General features: G+C 39.9%; 1 protein-coding gene across 1 annotated transcript in view; it reads right to left on the reverse strand.

Annotated features, from left to right (window-relative positions):
- LOC103377809 (solute carrier family 12 member 9) overlaps positions 1–17,248 on the reverse strand; it is a 48,276-nt gene that overhangs the window by 7,108 nt on the left and 23,920 nt on the right. The window contains exons 10-11 of the mRNA XM_008308772.3: positions 13,522–13,646; positions 4,906–5,098 (exon numbers count right to left, since the gene is read on the reverse strand). Coding sequence (XP_008306994.1) covers positions 4,906–5,098; positions 13,522–13,646 — 318 coding nt within the window. The remainder of the gene's footprint in view (positions 1–4,905; positions 5,099–13,521; positions 13,647–17,248) is intronic.

Raw genomic sequence — 17,248 nt, forward strand, 5'->3', positions numbered from 1 at the left:
AAAAAAAACAACAACAATATTTGAATTAAATTTGTATTTCTCAATTTTAGGGAAGAGGGAAAAAGGTTAAAAATCCAAACAAAATATTACAATATTATTGTGTGAAATTCAGATTAATTTGTGACTTTATGCCTATTTTAGATTTCAACATCCTGGTGACAAATGCAAAGTGGGTGTAAAAACTTTGTGCCATTTACACTGTGGGGAGTTTGTAACTGAACCGTACTCCCAGGGCCACACTCACTGCACAGCACTGTGTTTCTGTGTTGTGATTTCAAAGGAAATCCATCATTTAAACTGAGCTCATTCTGTTTGCAATTCTTATGCTGAACAAAGGGACATTATTCCTGTTTGCAAGGTATTGATTATGTTCACAGAGACTGCCATTGTTTTTCCCTCATGATGTCCGACACACAGGAAGTGGGTCAATTTACATTGACTTGTAACACATTCAGAGTTGGCTCGGGGTTAATGCCACATCCTATAATAACCCTGTTAAAAGTTTTGTTTAATTTCTTATTGTAATTTACCTTCAACCACATAATGAGTTCATTAGCTACACCGGACTATTACAGTAAGGTACTTTGTGGGATCCACAACCTCTAAATGACTTTAGATTAACATTACAATGAAATTTAGATGCTGTTGGCCCGCATCGCAACCGGAATAAAAGGTTTTGTATGCTGTAAAAATATAGACCTAAAATAATTAATTAAATAATCATTAAATCAGTGATTATCAACTTGTGGCCCGCAGGCTAACTTTGGCACGCCAATAAATCCAGGCCAGGATTTTTGAGACAAAAACATAATATTTATTTTATTTTATATGAGTGTCCAGGTCCCAAAGGTGTCCAGAAAAAAAGTTGTGTACTCATACTGAATCATTTAGTAACTGTGTGTGTATCAGTTGTATTTTCTAAAAACTGTATCTGTGTTTTCTAATTCACAAAACTACAACAGTGACTACAGTTGGACTCGGAGTGTACTGCAGTGAACACCAATCACACCTGACTATGAGTCTAATAGGGCGCTAACAAGGTGGCATTAGGGAAATGTAACCAAGTGGAACAAAGCATTAGGTGTGATCCCAAAGTCTACCAGGAACCATTACTATTTATTTGATACTCTTATTGGGATTAATGACCATAAACTCAGAGACGACACGTCGGCCATGTTGAAACTGCAGCCCTGAGCAGTAAAATTCATCTGTATGAGTTAAGGAAGGTGACTTTAAAGGGGTAGATCAGTGTATTTCACGGTGTTTGCACTCCCAGAATGGAGTTAGTGACTATCTTGGAGCTCAGTGAAGGAGGCGTGGGGTGTCACCACTGGAGTAGGAACAACAACAACGGTGTCTATGGCTGACAAACTGACAAACTGACTTCATTGTCAAATGGATTGTGAGAGACTGATTGGTATTGTTGAGGACAGTGGCTTCACTGAAGTTTTGAAAGCAACCTCCTGTGTTCTACAGGTGACCATCGAGATCCAGAGCAAAGACTAAAGTCCACCAACAACATGTTATTGTAATATATTAGGGTACATTTGTCTGTACATTAATACATCTATTATTGGATTACAAATAAAAACAGGTTTGAAGCCCTTACATCTACCTGTTGTTATCTGATGGATGGATAGAACTTCATTAACCCCTTAGGAGTTCCCTTTGGGATATTTGTCCATCAGTTCTATCAATATTTAGAAAACTGGTTTTGTTATTTTTCATTTATTTATCTGGGTTCATCCACAGCTACCCCTTGCGATGAAACGTAAGGTCTGTTTTAGCCTGACATAAGATTCCAAAATCAAGTTTTGAATATCACAACTTTACCACAAAGACAATGCAGGACAAGGAAAGTAAATAAATAAAAAAAACCTATACACCTATAAGATATGCCTAATGGAATGGAGGCAGTAACATAAAACAGCCAAAGATACTCAGCTCTTAAATTAACTAAAAAATGACTCTGATAACAATCACTTCACCAGAGCCAGTGTGGTTTGTCAAAGTTCAGTGAGCGTCCGTAGGTGCAGGTCTCATCAACATCATTAACATCATAATCACCCACCATCATCATTACTGCGTTAATGGGCCCTGTTCAGGAATTCTGGTTAAAACCAAACAACAACAACAAGAAAAAAAAAAAGAAATCCCATATGAGAAGCCCGACTGCCTTCACTCATCGGAGCATCTGTCTCTCTTTATCTCTCCATTTACCAGGCTTCTCATCCATCAGGCTATCATCATTTCTCTGTCATTTCACTCTCATCCATCACTTACTTCTCCATCACTCATCCATTTCTCTCTGCTTATATGCTGTCCTTGTCTTTTAGCTCCTGTGATACCATCAGTGATGCCGGCCTCAGTTTGTCTTTTTCTTTCTCTACTTAACACTGTTGTCAGACTCGTCTTATCTCCAGTGCTGTGGGGTTTTTTTTTCCATTGTTGCTGAAAGCGGTTGTGTCGTTACCATCGCAGCTTCAATGTCACCTCTTTGGCATCCTGCCACACTAAGTACTGCTGGAAGGTACAGTACAGGAACTGAAGTTGAGTGCATGTACATGACATGTAACGTTACGCAGACGTGACCTCCTCTGATAGATCCATTAGTGTTTAATCAGGACTGGGCTTCTCTCCAGGAGTAACTCCAGACACGAACAGTAAAGAACTGAGAATAACATCAATAAAGCTGATTCAGAGGTTTTTCATTTAAGATTTGGTTCCCTCCAGAGAACTTACCTATAATATTAGAGCAAGAACAGGACTGGGAAACAAGATGTGAGATGTTTTTAATCGAGCGCAATCTGATTTGTCCTTTTGTCAAACATTAGAAAGGGGAAAGAATTCTGGAAACACCAGAATTCATTCTTCACAGAAGTGTTTAACTGAAATGAAGGATAAGTCAGTGAAATCACTTTGTTATCTGCATAAAGGGAGATATTTTTGACCTGTCTTCTACTGTAATTCTAAAAGGGACACAATGTTTCATCTCTGCTTGAGTCTCTCTCTCTCTCTCTCTCTTTTGTGAATATATCTACACATGTATTTATAATTTATTTACCTTTTTATTATTTGGCCCTGCAGCAGGACGTTAGAGTGGCCTGAGTGAGGTTACAAAGATGAAGAGATGATGACACAAACAGAATTTCAACAAAGCTGACGAGCCAAGAAGAGTTCTTTTGACATGGAAATTCCAAAAGCAGCTCATCTCATTTGTGAGACATGGACTAAAGATTTCTGCATAAATTACTTCTCAACTACCTAAAACTATATGGTATAAATGAGGTCTTTATAAACTTTATAAACTCATGACAACAACTACTCTGTTTCACATTCTTTCGTACAACAACCGACCATTCACTCCTTTGTTTACAATGTTGTTGTTGTTGATTTTTTTTTGCCATAATTTTGTTGAGATATTAGTTGTGTGTGTTATATATGTCCATGTCACAGAGTGAGAACTGGTGCAGATGGTCTGATGATTTGTTGTCTTGTATGCGGTTGTGTTTTCACCAACTCTACTTGTACAGTGTTTTGCTACATGACACGTGTGAAGACAGTGGACATGTTCACAGAGTGTTAGTGACTTGTATGGTGTCATTCTTTGTTTTTCCCTCTCTGGACCTCATCACAGCTCCAGTCAGGATCACACTGGGACATACAGACATACAGCGTGAGTCGTGGCACAAGAACAAACTCTTTCAGGATGAATTAAAACAAAGGTGAAACTCTGTTGTGTTTGTCATGAGTTAATTACCAATTACACATTATTAACTCTTGTAAAACGATGCCCCCCTGTGACCGGCGGTATGGTGAGCACTTATCTCACTGAGACAAAGAGAACAGAAGATGAAGAAACTGTGACGGGGGGAAAAAAATAAAAGGGAAAGGAGGATGAGGAGAGAAAACACAATAAGTAAAGTGAATGTAATAATGCACAGCCTTTTGACAGACTCTTGGCAAAAGTAGCCTCCCTGAGCCTATAGCAACGGCCCACAGTCCTGGCAACCGTTCCCCTCGGCAACAGGCCCACCTGGCAACTGCACCCCCTCTCCTTGAGAGCAACAGGCTCCCCAGACAGAGGACACTCGGCTGGATGATGTAAAGCTATCTCTATCCACGTGTACGTCTGTGGCTGTGCATCTGGAGTCACGATCCTCATGGGGACGTTTTTTTTATTAATTATTTTTAAACACTTCTGTTTTGTTGACACTTTTTTTGCACATCCCCAAACTTCTGTTGTGTTGACACTTTTTTTGCACATCCCCAACAAGTGAGAAGGTACTTTGTTGATGTTTTGTTGTTTAGTTTGGATTCAAGATTACAACTAGGGTTAGATTAGAGTTTGGGTAAAGATTAGGATTAGAAAAATACATGTAATAGTTAGGTTTAAGATAAAGACGCTATAGAAGACAGTGTGGCTATTAGGAGCGCACGATAGACAAAAACAGAATGTGTGTGTGTCTGTGTGTTAGCCTGATATAAACGTGATAGATGCAGTTGAAATGGCAGGTAGTGTTGGCAGGAGAAAAAAACACGGAGGTTTGATTGCTAAATGCAAAGCACTTGGTTATGAAAAAGAACAGTGTGCCCGTCCTTCTGTATGTGTACGTGTGTGTATGTGTGTGTGTGGTCCTTCTGTGTACGTGTGTGTATGTGTGTGTGTGTGTGTCAGGGCACGTCACAACATTGGCGCCCCTGTGTGTCTCTGTAAACCTGACAGACTGTCTCTCTGGCAGCCGTTCAGGCTCTTGTAAAGCTGAAGGGGATGAAACTTTAGTTTGACGTGTGATGAGGAGACCATTTAAGAAACAAAAGGTGTGTGAGCGTAAACCGGTCCTTCTGACCTACTGAAAAGTGACATGTTGGGCAATGCATTATGTTGTGTGTGTGTTCTCAGACCTGGTGGAAAATAAGGGCCTGGCTGATGTAGCCCCAGCTGGATGTGGGACTGAGGTAGTGGATCAGCAGCAGCAGTAGCAGCATGAAGGCAATACTGGCCGAGGCATAGATGGCGTTGATGAGGAACATCATGACAACACATCCCACAATGCCGAGCACGCAGGTGTGCCAGGTGAAGTAACGGAAGGTGGGCCTGTGAACAGAACAGTAGAGGTTAAAATAAGGATCAGAAAAAAAATAAAATTCCACTTCTCTCCCAGTCTGTAATGTTGTCTATGGTGAAGTATTACTGTTGAATGTATAATATAGAATTTATACAGTTAAATGTGATGATTATATGGACTTGGACCAAACCGCTGCAGTAGGTTACATGGTGTTTTGGTTCTTCAAAGAATCAGTAGTTCTACAGGAAGCTGTGGTTTGAGATTCTTTATTCTTAACTTCGATTAAATTTCCAGATCGTTCTTCCACAACCACAGACGCCTCCAAATGGCCTTCCCGCAATCAAAGCCCAAATGATACGATAGAGAATTTTGGAGAATAATGGAAATCCCCTGATGTGATTATCTTCCAACTGAGGTATAAAGAAAATCAGCTTTGCAGTAAAATTTCATACTGTACCATCAAATCTAGCCAGCAGGGGGAAAATGACACATTTCCACCACAGATTATTAATATTAGCTGACCTTATTCTTGGAAGGCTGAGCTTTTTTCTGTGAAAAATAATGACTTTTTCTCAAGGTAATTAAAAAATCCACCTTAAAACTGATTTTATACTTGACACGTTTATACTAGATTAGATGAGATTCCACCAGTGGTTCTCAAACTGTGGTACGTGTACCACCAGTGGTATGCAAGCGCTCTCTAGTGGTACATGGGAAATATTCATATTTTCACATTTACATTTTCAACTGAATAAATCTGAAATATACCATGCACAATTAATGCAACATTTAAAGATAAACATCTTCATAAACATCTCTCCTGTGGTCCTAATTTTAATTAGACTAATTTTTATTTTTTATTTTTGAAAGTTAGTGTGTTTTATTAAAGACGGTACTTTTTAAATGACATGCAGAAAAGTACAGGTCGTAGTGACACAAGCCCTAAATAAACACCAAAATATTCCTGCATGTCATTGTAGTTCAGGTCTGACTGCTCCCTCAGCTCACCTCTGTTCATCTGGATGGTGATTTGGAGGTAATTTTTACAGTGGTGGTAAAAACATACTGCTGCACAGCCTCTCGTTGTGACTGTTGCTCGGCTTTTGACATCATTTTTTGTATTTTTTTTTGTATGACCTCGCTGCCAACACCTGTACGCCAGTGCTGGAGCGAGGCTTTTGTTAAAGCCGCACACTAACGACTCAGACGGTAACGTGGGGAAACGTTCACCTCATCATGTGCTGAGGTTACAGAAACATGAAACAGAAACATTAAAAAAAAAACATGCTGAATGTAACATCTGAGTCTGAGTCTTAGAAAGAGAGACATAATGACCTGAACTGAAATTCCAGACACATATCTACAAAGTAATTTCCGAGTGCATTACTGCGCTGTGGCATCATAATTGGTGGTTAATGCTGAGACAAAGGCAATTAAAACAAACATTACACATGGATAATAGGCTACTGCCAGCAGTTAAACTCACAGCTTTTCATTGCATGGGCTTGGATTCATATACCAGCGTGTGTGTGTGTGTGTGCGCATTAGTTGCAATAAATATATAATGCCTGTCAGAAACAGCAGCGTGCCGCTCCGGTATGAATGACTTTTAGGGGTCATGAAGTTTGACGCCACACAGCGAGTGGAAACACATTTTTAGAGGATCATGTAATTGACCCCAATTCCCCTGCAATAACTGCAGACGTGCAGATAAACAGCCGTTTTAACAGCCACAGCTGTAATTACACAGCACCGCTCGAACAAGTGACTGGCCTCCTCATGGGATCAAATCTGGTGTCTCTGAGAAGAGGGAAGTAACGAGCTCGCCACACCCAGGAGGGATGGAGCTGATGTATATCAAGAGAGGATGAGTAGGTGAGACCACCAGGATGTTACAGGATGCAGGCGAAGAAATGAACAACGAGGGGGAGGGAGGGCTGGGGAGAGGAGCGGAGTGAGAGCCACTAGACTGATATCATTAATTCTCAAGATTTCTTCGGAAAGAGGAAAAAATATATAGTTATGTCAAACTGTGTGTCTGTTAAATTATCAATAATTTGGCTGCAAACCAATTGGGTCTTGTCAAAGTTAGATCAGTTTATTAGCTAAATAATTAGAGAAAGTTTAGGAAATGGATGCTAAAGTTTTAATGCTAATTCTAAGGTTAAATTTTGAGCATCTGGTGAGTTCCTATTAGGATAAAGACTAGTTTATGTCTGCTGTGTATCTGTGTGCACACGCCTCATTTGGCTCAAATAACATGAATTCTAAAAGAGCATTTTTAGGCAAACAACTGCATTGGAAACAAAAGCTAAACTTGTAATACTGTTTCTCGTCACGTTGTTTCCCACATCGTCAGAGCACACGTTCACGCTGTCCTTTTTCATTAGTACAGTCCTACGAGGAAATTTTTTTTTTTAAATACTGAAACTCCACTTTCTTTACAATCCGTACAGCGCAGTACAGTTTATATCTCATACACCGCTGGCGTCCTGTGGGATGGGAACCTGCCGTGAAGAGCTTACTGATGTAAACACCAGATTTCAGTCTCTTTAAAATTCAAAGAGATGACTCAGCTGGTGCGGCAAGTTTTATCTTATTGTTATTTTTAGAATGAAATCCACCAACTTCCTGTTGTCATGAAGGACAAACCTCTAACTCAAAACCATATTAATGATATGGGTTCGATGGTTAGAGGCTCGCACCGCAGCCCTTTGTCAATAACTTAGCTTTTATTTCTTCTTGACTTTATCACTTAGCTCCGGCTGTGCCCACGTTCCTTTAATCTAATCCCTCGTTTCATCCCGTTCAAGAGCGGCTGTAATTAAGGTAAAAGCTCGCCCACCGACCGTCCGCCCACCCCCCCTTTTGTCTCTGCTGTCCCTGCATCATTAGACGCTGCGGTGGCTCCATAACATCGTCTCACTCTCGCCCATCCCCCCCCCCCCCTCTCTTTTTTTCCCACCGCAGGTTTTCCTTAGGCTGAAAAAAAAAAAAAAAAAAAAAAAAAAAAAAAAATCAGAAGCAGTCGCTGCCTGAAGTCCTACCAAGAATTTTTTTTAAAAGAGAGAGTGATCAAAATGAAAAGAGGGGACCAGGCCTTTAGCCAAAACACACGTCAGAACTGAGAGGAAGTCGGGACATAAAGTTTAAAGACACCCACAAATATGCACACACACACACACAAAGTGAGTGAGGCTGCCAGGATCCAAAAGTAAAAGGCTGAATTAATAATTTGAATCGTTGTATTGGACAGATTGTCTGCACAGAAGCCCGATGGCGGCGTTCAAACTAAATTTACATTCAGAGTCCAAATACATTTCTGTACAGGTGAACTCAGATACCGAAGTTCTGAATCAAATCTGTTTATTTGACATCAGTCTGTCGGGAGCCGGGCATCAACCACACCTTAATAAACCTACTCACAACATATTTACCATTATGACTTAGTGCAGATGCTCCCAAAGTGGGGGGCGTGTCCTCTGGGGCGGCGCAGTGCCATTGCATATGGAATGAATGAATGAATGGATATTGTTCAATGCTGTAAATGTTTAACAAGAGACTAGTCAAAAACAGATTGGTTTAAAATAAATATCTGATTAAAAAATATATATTGTAATTGCTCTTGCCACAGGTGTCTTGTTTCTGTTTTTTGGGTGGGGGACCAAAAGTTTCTTATGAACCAGGGAGGGAGGGTGCAGCAGAGAAAGTTTGGGAACCACTGACTTAATGTAAGGCTCGTCTTTCGGTCACTTCAGTCGTCGTCATGTCTATTTTCCGTGCTAGCTTCCACTTTCCTCCCCCTCATGTCACCTGGTGAGCAGAGTGATGAGGGGAACTGGTCATTTATTTATTGACAAAACCACTATCCTGACTAGTGGGGGGTGGAGGGGTGTGGGGGGAGTATCAGAAAAAATGTTGCTACTGAAAGAAAAGTCAGTGGGAAAATTACTACAGCTGTCAGGAGATTTGAACTAAAACATTCCCTTGACAGCAGCTCCAACACTGTCCTTTCTTGATGTTTTCAGGAGCTCCAGGTTTCAAGAAGAGTATTGTATAATCAATAATCTTCATAAGGCTCTGGAACAGAGAAGGACTGGTCCATCAGATCATTAGTGACGATCTGGGAGTCGTCATCTAAAGTTTCTCCCCGGCCGTGAACTGATGTTTTTCCCTGACAAAAACAGAACTTACTTTGACAACATGAGAAAAAAAAAAGTGAACAGATGAAGTCACTGGTATTTTCTGGAGCAGAGCTCCAAAACAATATCCTCTTATAAAATTGTTTCTGTCATCAAAGCGAGGATCCCTGCCACTGCTCGTAAGTCATTGGACCTTCTACAAAAATTACCCGGCGAGCACCAATACCCAACATAAAAACTTCTGACAGAGTGGTTGGTCGGCTACAATTTACCATGTACTAGAGAGCTGTTCTAGTCAGTTTGATCAGATCAGTGCAAATCAAGGCTGACTGTTTGTTTCAAAGATGGTAAAAGTGAGCTTTAAAATAAGGAGTAAACCTCCTCCTCTGGTCAGAACAGAGTCGATGACAGATAATGAGTCTGTAACAACCAATTTTCTCTTATCCATCCAAACACAGCTGATGATCCATCTGGATTTCAACACGACTCAATCTCATAATAAATAACGCGCTCTAGTCAAATCATTGACTCATATCTGGACAAAACACAAGGTCGGGCAGACGACAAGGCTTTGTTTTTGGAGCCGATGCACTGGTCGTTAAAAATCATAGATCATTACAAACACAATGACTGTGGCCTCACAAAACACTGCTGTGATTTGGACGTCAGATGTCACAGAGCTGGTGAAAGTGACTCTTTACACACCTGTGTGGTAACAGGGTCACGGGTTCGCATCCTGCTGCTGCAAAATAAAAACATTCTCATCCTACTATTTCCAACTGTTCCAGATACAAACACATGAATTAAATATGAGCAAAATAAACAGGATATTTGAATGTTTGCAGTACAGTGAGATTCTCTACTACCCACTGTCTGCTTATAGGATTATATTTATGACAACACTTGTCTTTAACGTAAACAACATAAGTATTCAAAGAATAAACTCAGTGTGTATCATCTGCCTCCAGTCCAGCCTGTGAGGACTTTGTCATCTCCAACATATATTTACCATCTCCCGTCAACCACCTCAACATCATTTCTCTAACTTTATCTCCAAACTGCTGCACCATAACTGTCCCTCCGATCTAGTCATCTCTGATCCTGTCCATCTTCATCGCTGCCACCTCCAAATCTTTTGTCTATTAGACCATTGTCTCCCAAAGACTGGGTTGCGACCCTCAGGTTTTTTGTGGTCGTCTTGCATCATGTTGGAGTTTCTGAATAATGTCTATTGACTTGGATCGTAAAAGTTTGTGACTTTTAAAATACTGGTCCCCAGAAAAAAAAGTTTAGGAAACCCTGTATTAGACTCACACCATTAATAAGATCAATTAAAGAAAAAGTCATTACATATAATTAATTACAAAAATAAGGCTACGGAAGCTGAACACAAAGATGGTATTGGTACGGTAGAGGTATGAACTTTAAAAAATAAATAACAAACACTTACAATACTTAGAAAATAAGTAATGAAGAAGTAAAAAAAAAAACTGGCTCGACTCTCAAATGTCAAACTGTCTCCAAGCTGCACTGCAGCCTCGTACAAACATAAACACGCTGTTATTAAACATAAATCTCTTCCGCCACATCATAATTTCAGTCCCTTCGCTCCTCCCTTTCACAACAGTAGCAAATTTTAGGGAAGGGAAAATATTTCTGCTAAATTAGGTATGCTAATTACAGAGGGAATCTCTGGGGGGGCGCGGGCGGGGAGGTGGGGGTGATGGCACTAAATAGCTTTTAATTCTTTTTCGCCTGGAAAGAGACATGGGAGAGAGCCAAGCGAAAAAGGAGCGCAGAGTGAGAGCAACAAAAAAAAAAAAAAATTTAAATTAATAAATAAACCAATAAACGCACAAACAAGTGGCGTAAAAGACTGCACAGTGAGAGAACAACAATGAAGTCACAGAATTAGGAACTCCAGGGGGAAGAAAAAGGGCTCAATTCAGGCAGTTGGCCTGACAACAAGCAGCCTTATCAGCTCCATAGGCACCGGGTCTCTGGACCAACAGAGAGATGGACTGGAGGAAAGTTTAGCAGCTTACTTTGTGTCCTGTAGCCTTTGCCAGCGGTCACGCAGCGATAAGGAAGCATGGGCAGATAACACACACAGCAGTGAGCACGGAGAGGAACTGAGGAAACACTGGCCGCTCTGACTGGGCTACGAACACAAAGCCTTTTACACACAGACCAGAATAAACACACACTGACAAGCATTAACACATAATTCAACAACAACAACTTCTAATTGAACTGGAAACTGGAATTGGCACAACACACTGCAAAGTAACGCAATGAAACACAACACAACTGAACCGAACTGAACTGAACACAACAAAACAGTTCTTGTGTTGTTTAGAGCTTTTCTTTCGGGAGTCTTATCTTACTGGACCAACTCTTATTTTCACTGATGTCATGTATTATTTTCTGGACTATAAGTCGCACTTTTTTTTTCATCCTTTGGTTGGGTTTGCGACTTATACTCAGGCGCGATGTATCTATTGAAATATATAATTTCACATATTTGTTATTTTCAGGCTGACAGCCTGGGTATAACCTCCACAGTCACAATGTAGTAACTGTTGTAGTATATTGTACACGACCACTGGTCAGACAACTTTTCAGGTTGAAGGTTCATCTCCTCAGTGATCTTCCTCCATATTCATCTTTAGACAAAACTAAGACCCTAAGTTTCTTAGTAAGTTTGAAGGTTCATCTCCTCAGTGATCGTCCTCCATATTCATCTTTAGACAAAACTAAAAGCATTCGATGTTAGTTGTTCGATGAGGCCAGTTCTTATCCATTGTGGAAAACGCCTACAAAGAGGGAATTCTCTGTTATCGTCTTTGGTATTTACATGAATTAAAATTTTCATCAATCTGTTTTTTTGACTTAACCTTGAAAATACAGTGTTCTGTTGTAACTGCTGACTGAAGGCAACAAAAACAAACCTGGTAATAATTACTACCCAGATGGTGGGCCGTATCAGTATTCTTTGTAGTCTGTACGTACCCTATGCAAATTCGAATACATCTTACATAAATATTAAAGACGGAATCACTCTGCCTGGAAATCACAATGTTGAAAATTGCACTTTTAATACTTCTCTGCGGTATAAATAGTTCTGAATCCACTTTCTACTTCAAATAGCTTTCTTTTTCATCAGCTGATGGTAGAAAAACACAAGTCATCTCATTAAATTTAAACCTGCTCAGGAAGGAGACGTGAAGACCAAAGTTGACATCATCCGAGTGTCTCTAATAGAAGTAATGTTAGTGAAGTGAGTCACCTCTCATCACCGTGTCAAAGACGGGTGTTCAATCATCCGACTGCAGGAGGAGACAACGAGTCACGTTGATCCACTTATGTACTTATCATCTGACCAAAATGATATCTGCCATGAGGCAGATATCATTTTCACCCACTGTTTTGTCAGCTATTGACAATATAAATGCTGGTACAGTTATATATATATATATATTTACAATAATGTAAAAAATAGAAGCCTGACATTCAAATGTGTGACCCTATTATATATAAAGATAGTGGTCCCTTGTTAAGCACAGAGTGTTTTTGTTCAATCACAGAAAGCAATGTGTTTGGTGGGAAAAAAACCTCACAGACTTCATTGGATTTTGAGAGGCACTTTCAGAAATTATAGATCTGGACGATAACATATTTTCTGTAAAACACTGTCAACACTTTGCACAGAAAATATGGACTATCTCATAAAAAACTGCAGAGTGAATCCAATATCAAACTCCGTCATATTGATATAATCATCACGTAACACACACACACACACACAAAAAACAATATTAATGTCTGTGAGCTTCTAAACACAATAAAATCTCAGCGTTTCTTCAACATTTATGTATTTTAACACAGAGACACCTCGATGCATACACACTGACCTACAAACACACAAACACACACACACAGTTGGAGTCCGTCCAGCGATGGCCAATGAGGACGGGCCAGTTTTATGTCTTTTAATTAGAACGGCCTCCGTGATGGTAGCGTCCAGCTGGCAAACAAGACTTTCCTTTCACACACACACAAACAATGGCTGATTTGTGGTAAATAAAGGCAGAAGGGACAAAGGTGCTCACGGGAGAAGTAACAGAAAGTCACATGACATTCTGTTACACACCGGCCATGGATTTGGAGGGAGATTTTAGGGCTGATTAACAGCAAGAGATGTGATCCTTGAAGATACTAACATATAACCATGGGAAATATACAGTATCAGAAGGTCAAGACGACCAGGTGGACGAGGTGTTTTTAGTCTGACAGGACGGAGTCTTTACCTGAAGTTTGGAGCTGAGGCCCACTCTAGAGCCAGACAGGCCAGATCCACAGCAGCATACACCAAGAGGAAGAAAATGGTCACAATGCTGGCGATGGTGTTGAGTTTTCCAGAGAACAGCACCAGCTGGAAAAATAAACAATGAGAAGGAGGAAGGAGGAAGAAGAAGGGAAAAGGAGAAGACAAGGGACAAATCACGAGTCAGCATTTTAGAGGTAGTTCTCAATTTCAGTAAAATAAATACAGAATTTTATCCTCTTTTCCAAGTGAAACTATTTCCAGTAATATAAAATAAAATGAACAAACTGAGTGCATTTTTGAAAAAAATGAAATAAAATAAACAGGAAAAACTACACTTGTTTATGGTGATGAATCTATTTTATATAACATTTTAGTGAATTTAATGCCAGATGACGAAAACATATAAACGTTTTAACACCATCTTCAAGTTTTAACATGTCGCTGAGAGTCATTTATTTGTGATGTCTCATTGACATCAATCATCAAAAGGGTTTTAGGAAAATTAAAAAAATGTTTTACAATTTTCTTTTATATGATTATTAATGGGTTTGTTTTATTATGACAACATACATTTTACATTTCTGTCTCCTGGTTGTATTAACTTTGGTCCAATTAGTTTAACAACGTCAACAACTGAAGATAATGTATGAAATAATCTAACAAACGTATCAAGAATCAGTCCAGACACACACACACACAAATATAAACATCCAATCTAACAAACGTATCAGTCCAGACACACACACACACACAAATATAAACATCAACATACAAAAGAATATAAAAAAGAAAGGATTTTAAAAGTAAATGATAAAGTTGTAGTGTTTATACAACACTGTTATTTTCTGTGTTTATTGATTTCTGTCAATGTGTTAAAATGCTTTCATGTTTCCGTGATGACTAATACTTTATCGCTGGTTGTTCTTATTGTTTTGTATATTGTACGATGTTACTATTCGACTCTCTCACCCACACACTGGAGCATTAGTATTTTTTTTTTCTTTTGTACTACAATATGTTGTTTATTTCTGTTTCTCTGCCCTGACATTAAAGAAACAGGAGTAGAAATCCCAAATACCTGCTGATCCAAAATATTACATTTTGGATAAAGGAAAAAAAAAACCTTGTGCTCTCACAATTATTCAAATACATCAAAATTCAACACCTACTCTGGAGCTGTTATCGTGGAGCTGGAGTAAGCCCTGGTCCCTGGAAACTTCATGAATTATATTTTTGCTTATCTTCTGCACTTTAGCTAGGAGGTGACATCAAGGAAAGATTTAACCGACATCAAGGGAGCGATAAACATTCAAGTAAACACTTTCCATACTTTCCCCAGGACCTTGGAGAGGACCATAGCTGCTCCCCTGGCCAATCCTCGAAAACACCGACTTCCAGTGTAATTAGGACGATATCTCTGTGTGCTGGTAAGGCTAGTCCAGTCCCAGCTTCAGACGACAACGACGGCTCAGTGGATCGGTAACATGTATAATTTGGAGTCTCAGATGAGGTTTAACATCTAATAATCCTGACAGCGCATTAATAGAAGTGACTTTTTTAGAAGACGAACCTGGTGATTCTTTGTTCAGATGTTGAAATTCAGCTCTTTTAGGGATTAATCTAAACCAATACACAGGGAAAAGTGGGGTGAGAATGTGTCGAAGGCAGGTTGGTATGGACCAGTGAACAAAAGTGTGAATTAATGTGGAGCGTAATTGTTGCTATCAGTGTTTCTACGGAAACATCTGAGCCTCGATATCTGAGTCGGCAGGAGCCTGGACACCAGACTTCAGTAGTGGTTATCACGTCTGCCTTACACACAGAAGGACCTGAGTTCGCCCCGAAGGAACCACAGACTTGGCGTTAGGTAGTGTAGACGTAAAGTTATGGGGCGGCGTTGAGGTAGTCTTCTAGAGACTTGTAGAGAGGAGAGATGGTAAATATTTGGACTAAAGCGCCGTGTCCCAAAGACTGGATCACGACCCTCAGGTTTGTTTTGGGTCCCCAAAGGAGTTTATGAATAATGTCTATTGACTTGGGTCGTGAAGGTTTGTGACTTTTAAAACATGGGTCCCCAGAAAAAAAAGTTTGGGAAACACTGGTCTACAGGACAGAAGAGATGGAGCTAACAGACAGGCACAACAAGAGGACCAACACAGAGAAGATTCATGGACACAGTGATGGAGAACGAAGGAGACTCTTAAAGAGCGTTCCCAAAAAATATTTAATGTTATAAGAAAACTGTATTTGCAATTTTTTCTTCTAAGAAAAGGTTTAAGTAAATTCTAAAACGTAAATTCAAGTTTCTGTTCTTAAACAGTAGAATGTACCAACCTGTGTACATGTGGTAAATGCATATGTTAATATCACGACGCCGTTTTGTAATAAATAAAAAACTTAACTTCCAGAGACTGACAATGTTATGTTGGTGCCTGTATTGTTATTACATCACAACAGAGATGAACACAAATTAATTTTAATAAGTTCTTTAAGCAAATCTAGAAATCTGCCCACGCACACAGCAGGGAAACAGAGCAACATCGGTGTTTTGAACGCAGCCTCTAACAATTCCTAAAGGAAATATCTTCCTCATTAGGTGACAGACGTGGAACAATGTCCACCGTCTACTTGTTAACTCATTCTTCCTGCTGTTTGGTTCCAAGCAGGTGGTGAAAAGTGGATTTTGTTAAGAACTCCTGCCTGCTGTGACTAGAAATGAGGGTGAGCAGAGCTTAAAGCTAAGGAGTGAATCGGAGCAGAAAATCCAGCAAATGGCAAAAAATGTTTCAGGATGTCGTGGTTACCAAGAAGCCAGTGATAATTTATCTGTGGTGTTTCAGTGGCGAAAGAAAGAGAGTTCGGTTATCTCACTTTCTAGTCTAGTCACAACTTATTAATTATCTATATTTTCTGAGCTCGGAGATAAAATCTATAGAGTAAACAAACGTGAGTGCCACGCAGCGGCTGAGGTCCATAATGTGTCGTAATCCGCTCTAACAACACGCCCACATCTGCAGGCATCATAAAGCTGAAGATGAACCATTTCTCCAGTGGGTAAAATTACACTCGTCAGACAAAGTCCTTGTCTTGAACTGTGCAATGTTACAACTGGGAAAATCCTCTTAATCGCTGCCACCTTCAGGCCCCACATCTACTGGACCTTCAAGCTTTGGTGAAGGAATACAAAAAAACTATATGCAACAAACATTAAATTGCTGTGGACCAGGACATCATTAGCTCTGGTCCACTTTGTGATAAACTTTTTTTTGTGTGGATATTTCATCATCTCTTTCAAAGGTGCTTTCTTTGTCAGTATGCGAGCCGTCAAGTCTGAGTGTACACAAGAAAGGGACTGCAGCTGTACTGAACCTGGAAACAAACACCCAGCAGAGACTTTCCCTCCAATTATCATATGCTTTAAAGGCGGCCGCTGAGAAACTCCTCTGGAAGCGCAGTATATTTTCTTCAGCTCAAGGGCATATCATTGATATTTATAAAGAGGCGAAAGCTGGGCAACTCTGACATCACTAAGCCGGTGACCATGAAGCAGAAGTAAACTGAAGGGTAGAGGAAGAGGAGAGCAGGTAATGATGGGGAATTCAAATAAATAACGTTGCATCACTGACAGGCGGTCGGACCCTGAGAGGAAATGACATGAGACAGAACCAACGATGATGATGAGGAGAGAGAGGGGCGGGGGTGGGAGA

This window comes from Cynoglossus semilaevis, chromosome 4, assembly GCF_000523025.1.
Source record: "Cynoglossus semilaevis isolate Cse_v1.0 chromosome 4, Cse_v1.0, whole genome shotgun sequence".
Taxonomy (NCBI): Eukaryota; Metazoa; Chordata; class Actinopteri; order Pleuronectiformes; family Cynoglossidae; genus Cynoglossus; species Cynoglossus semilaevis.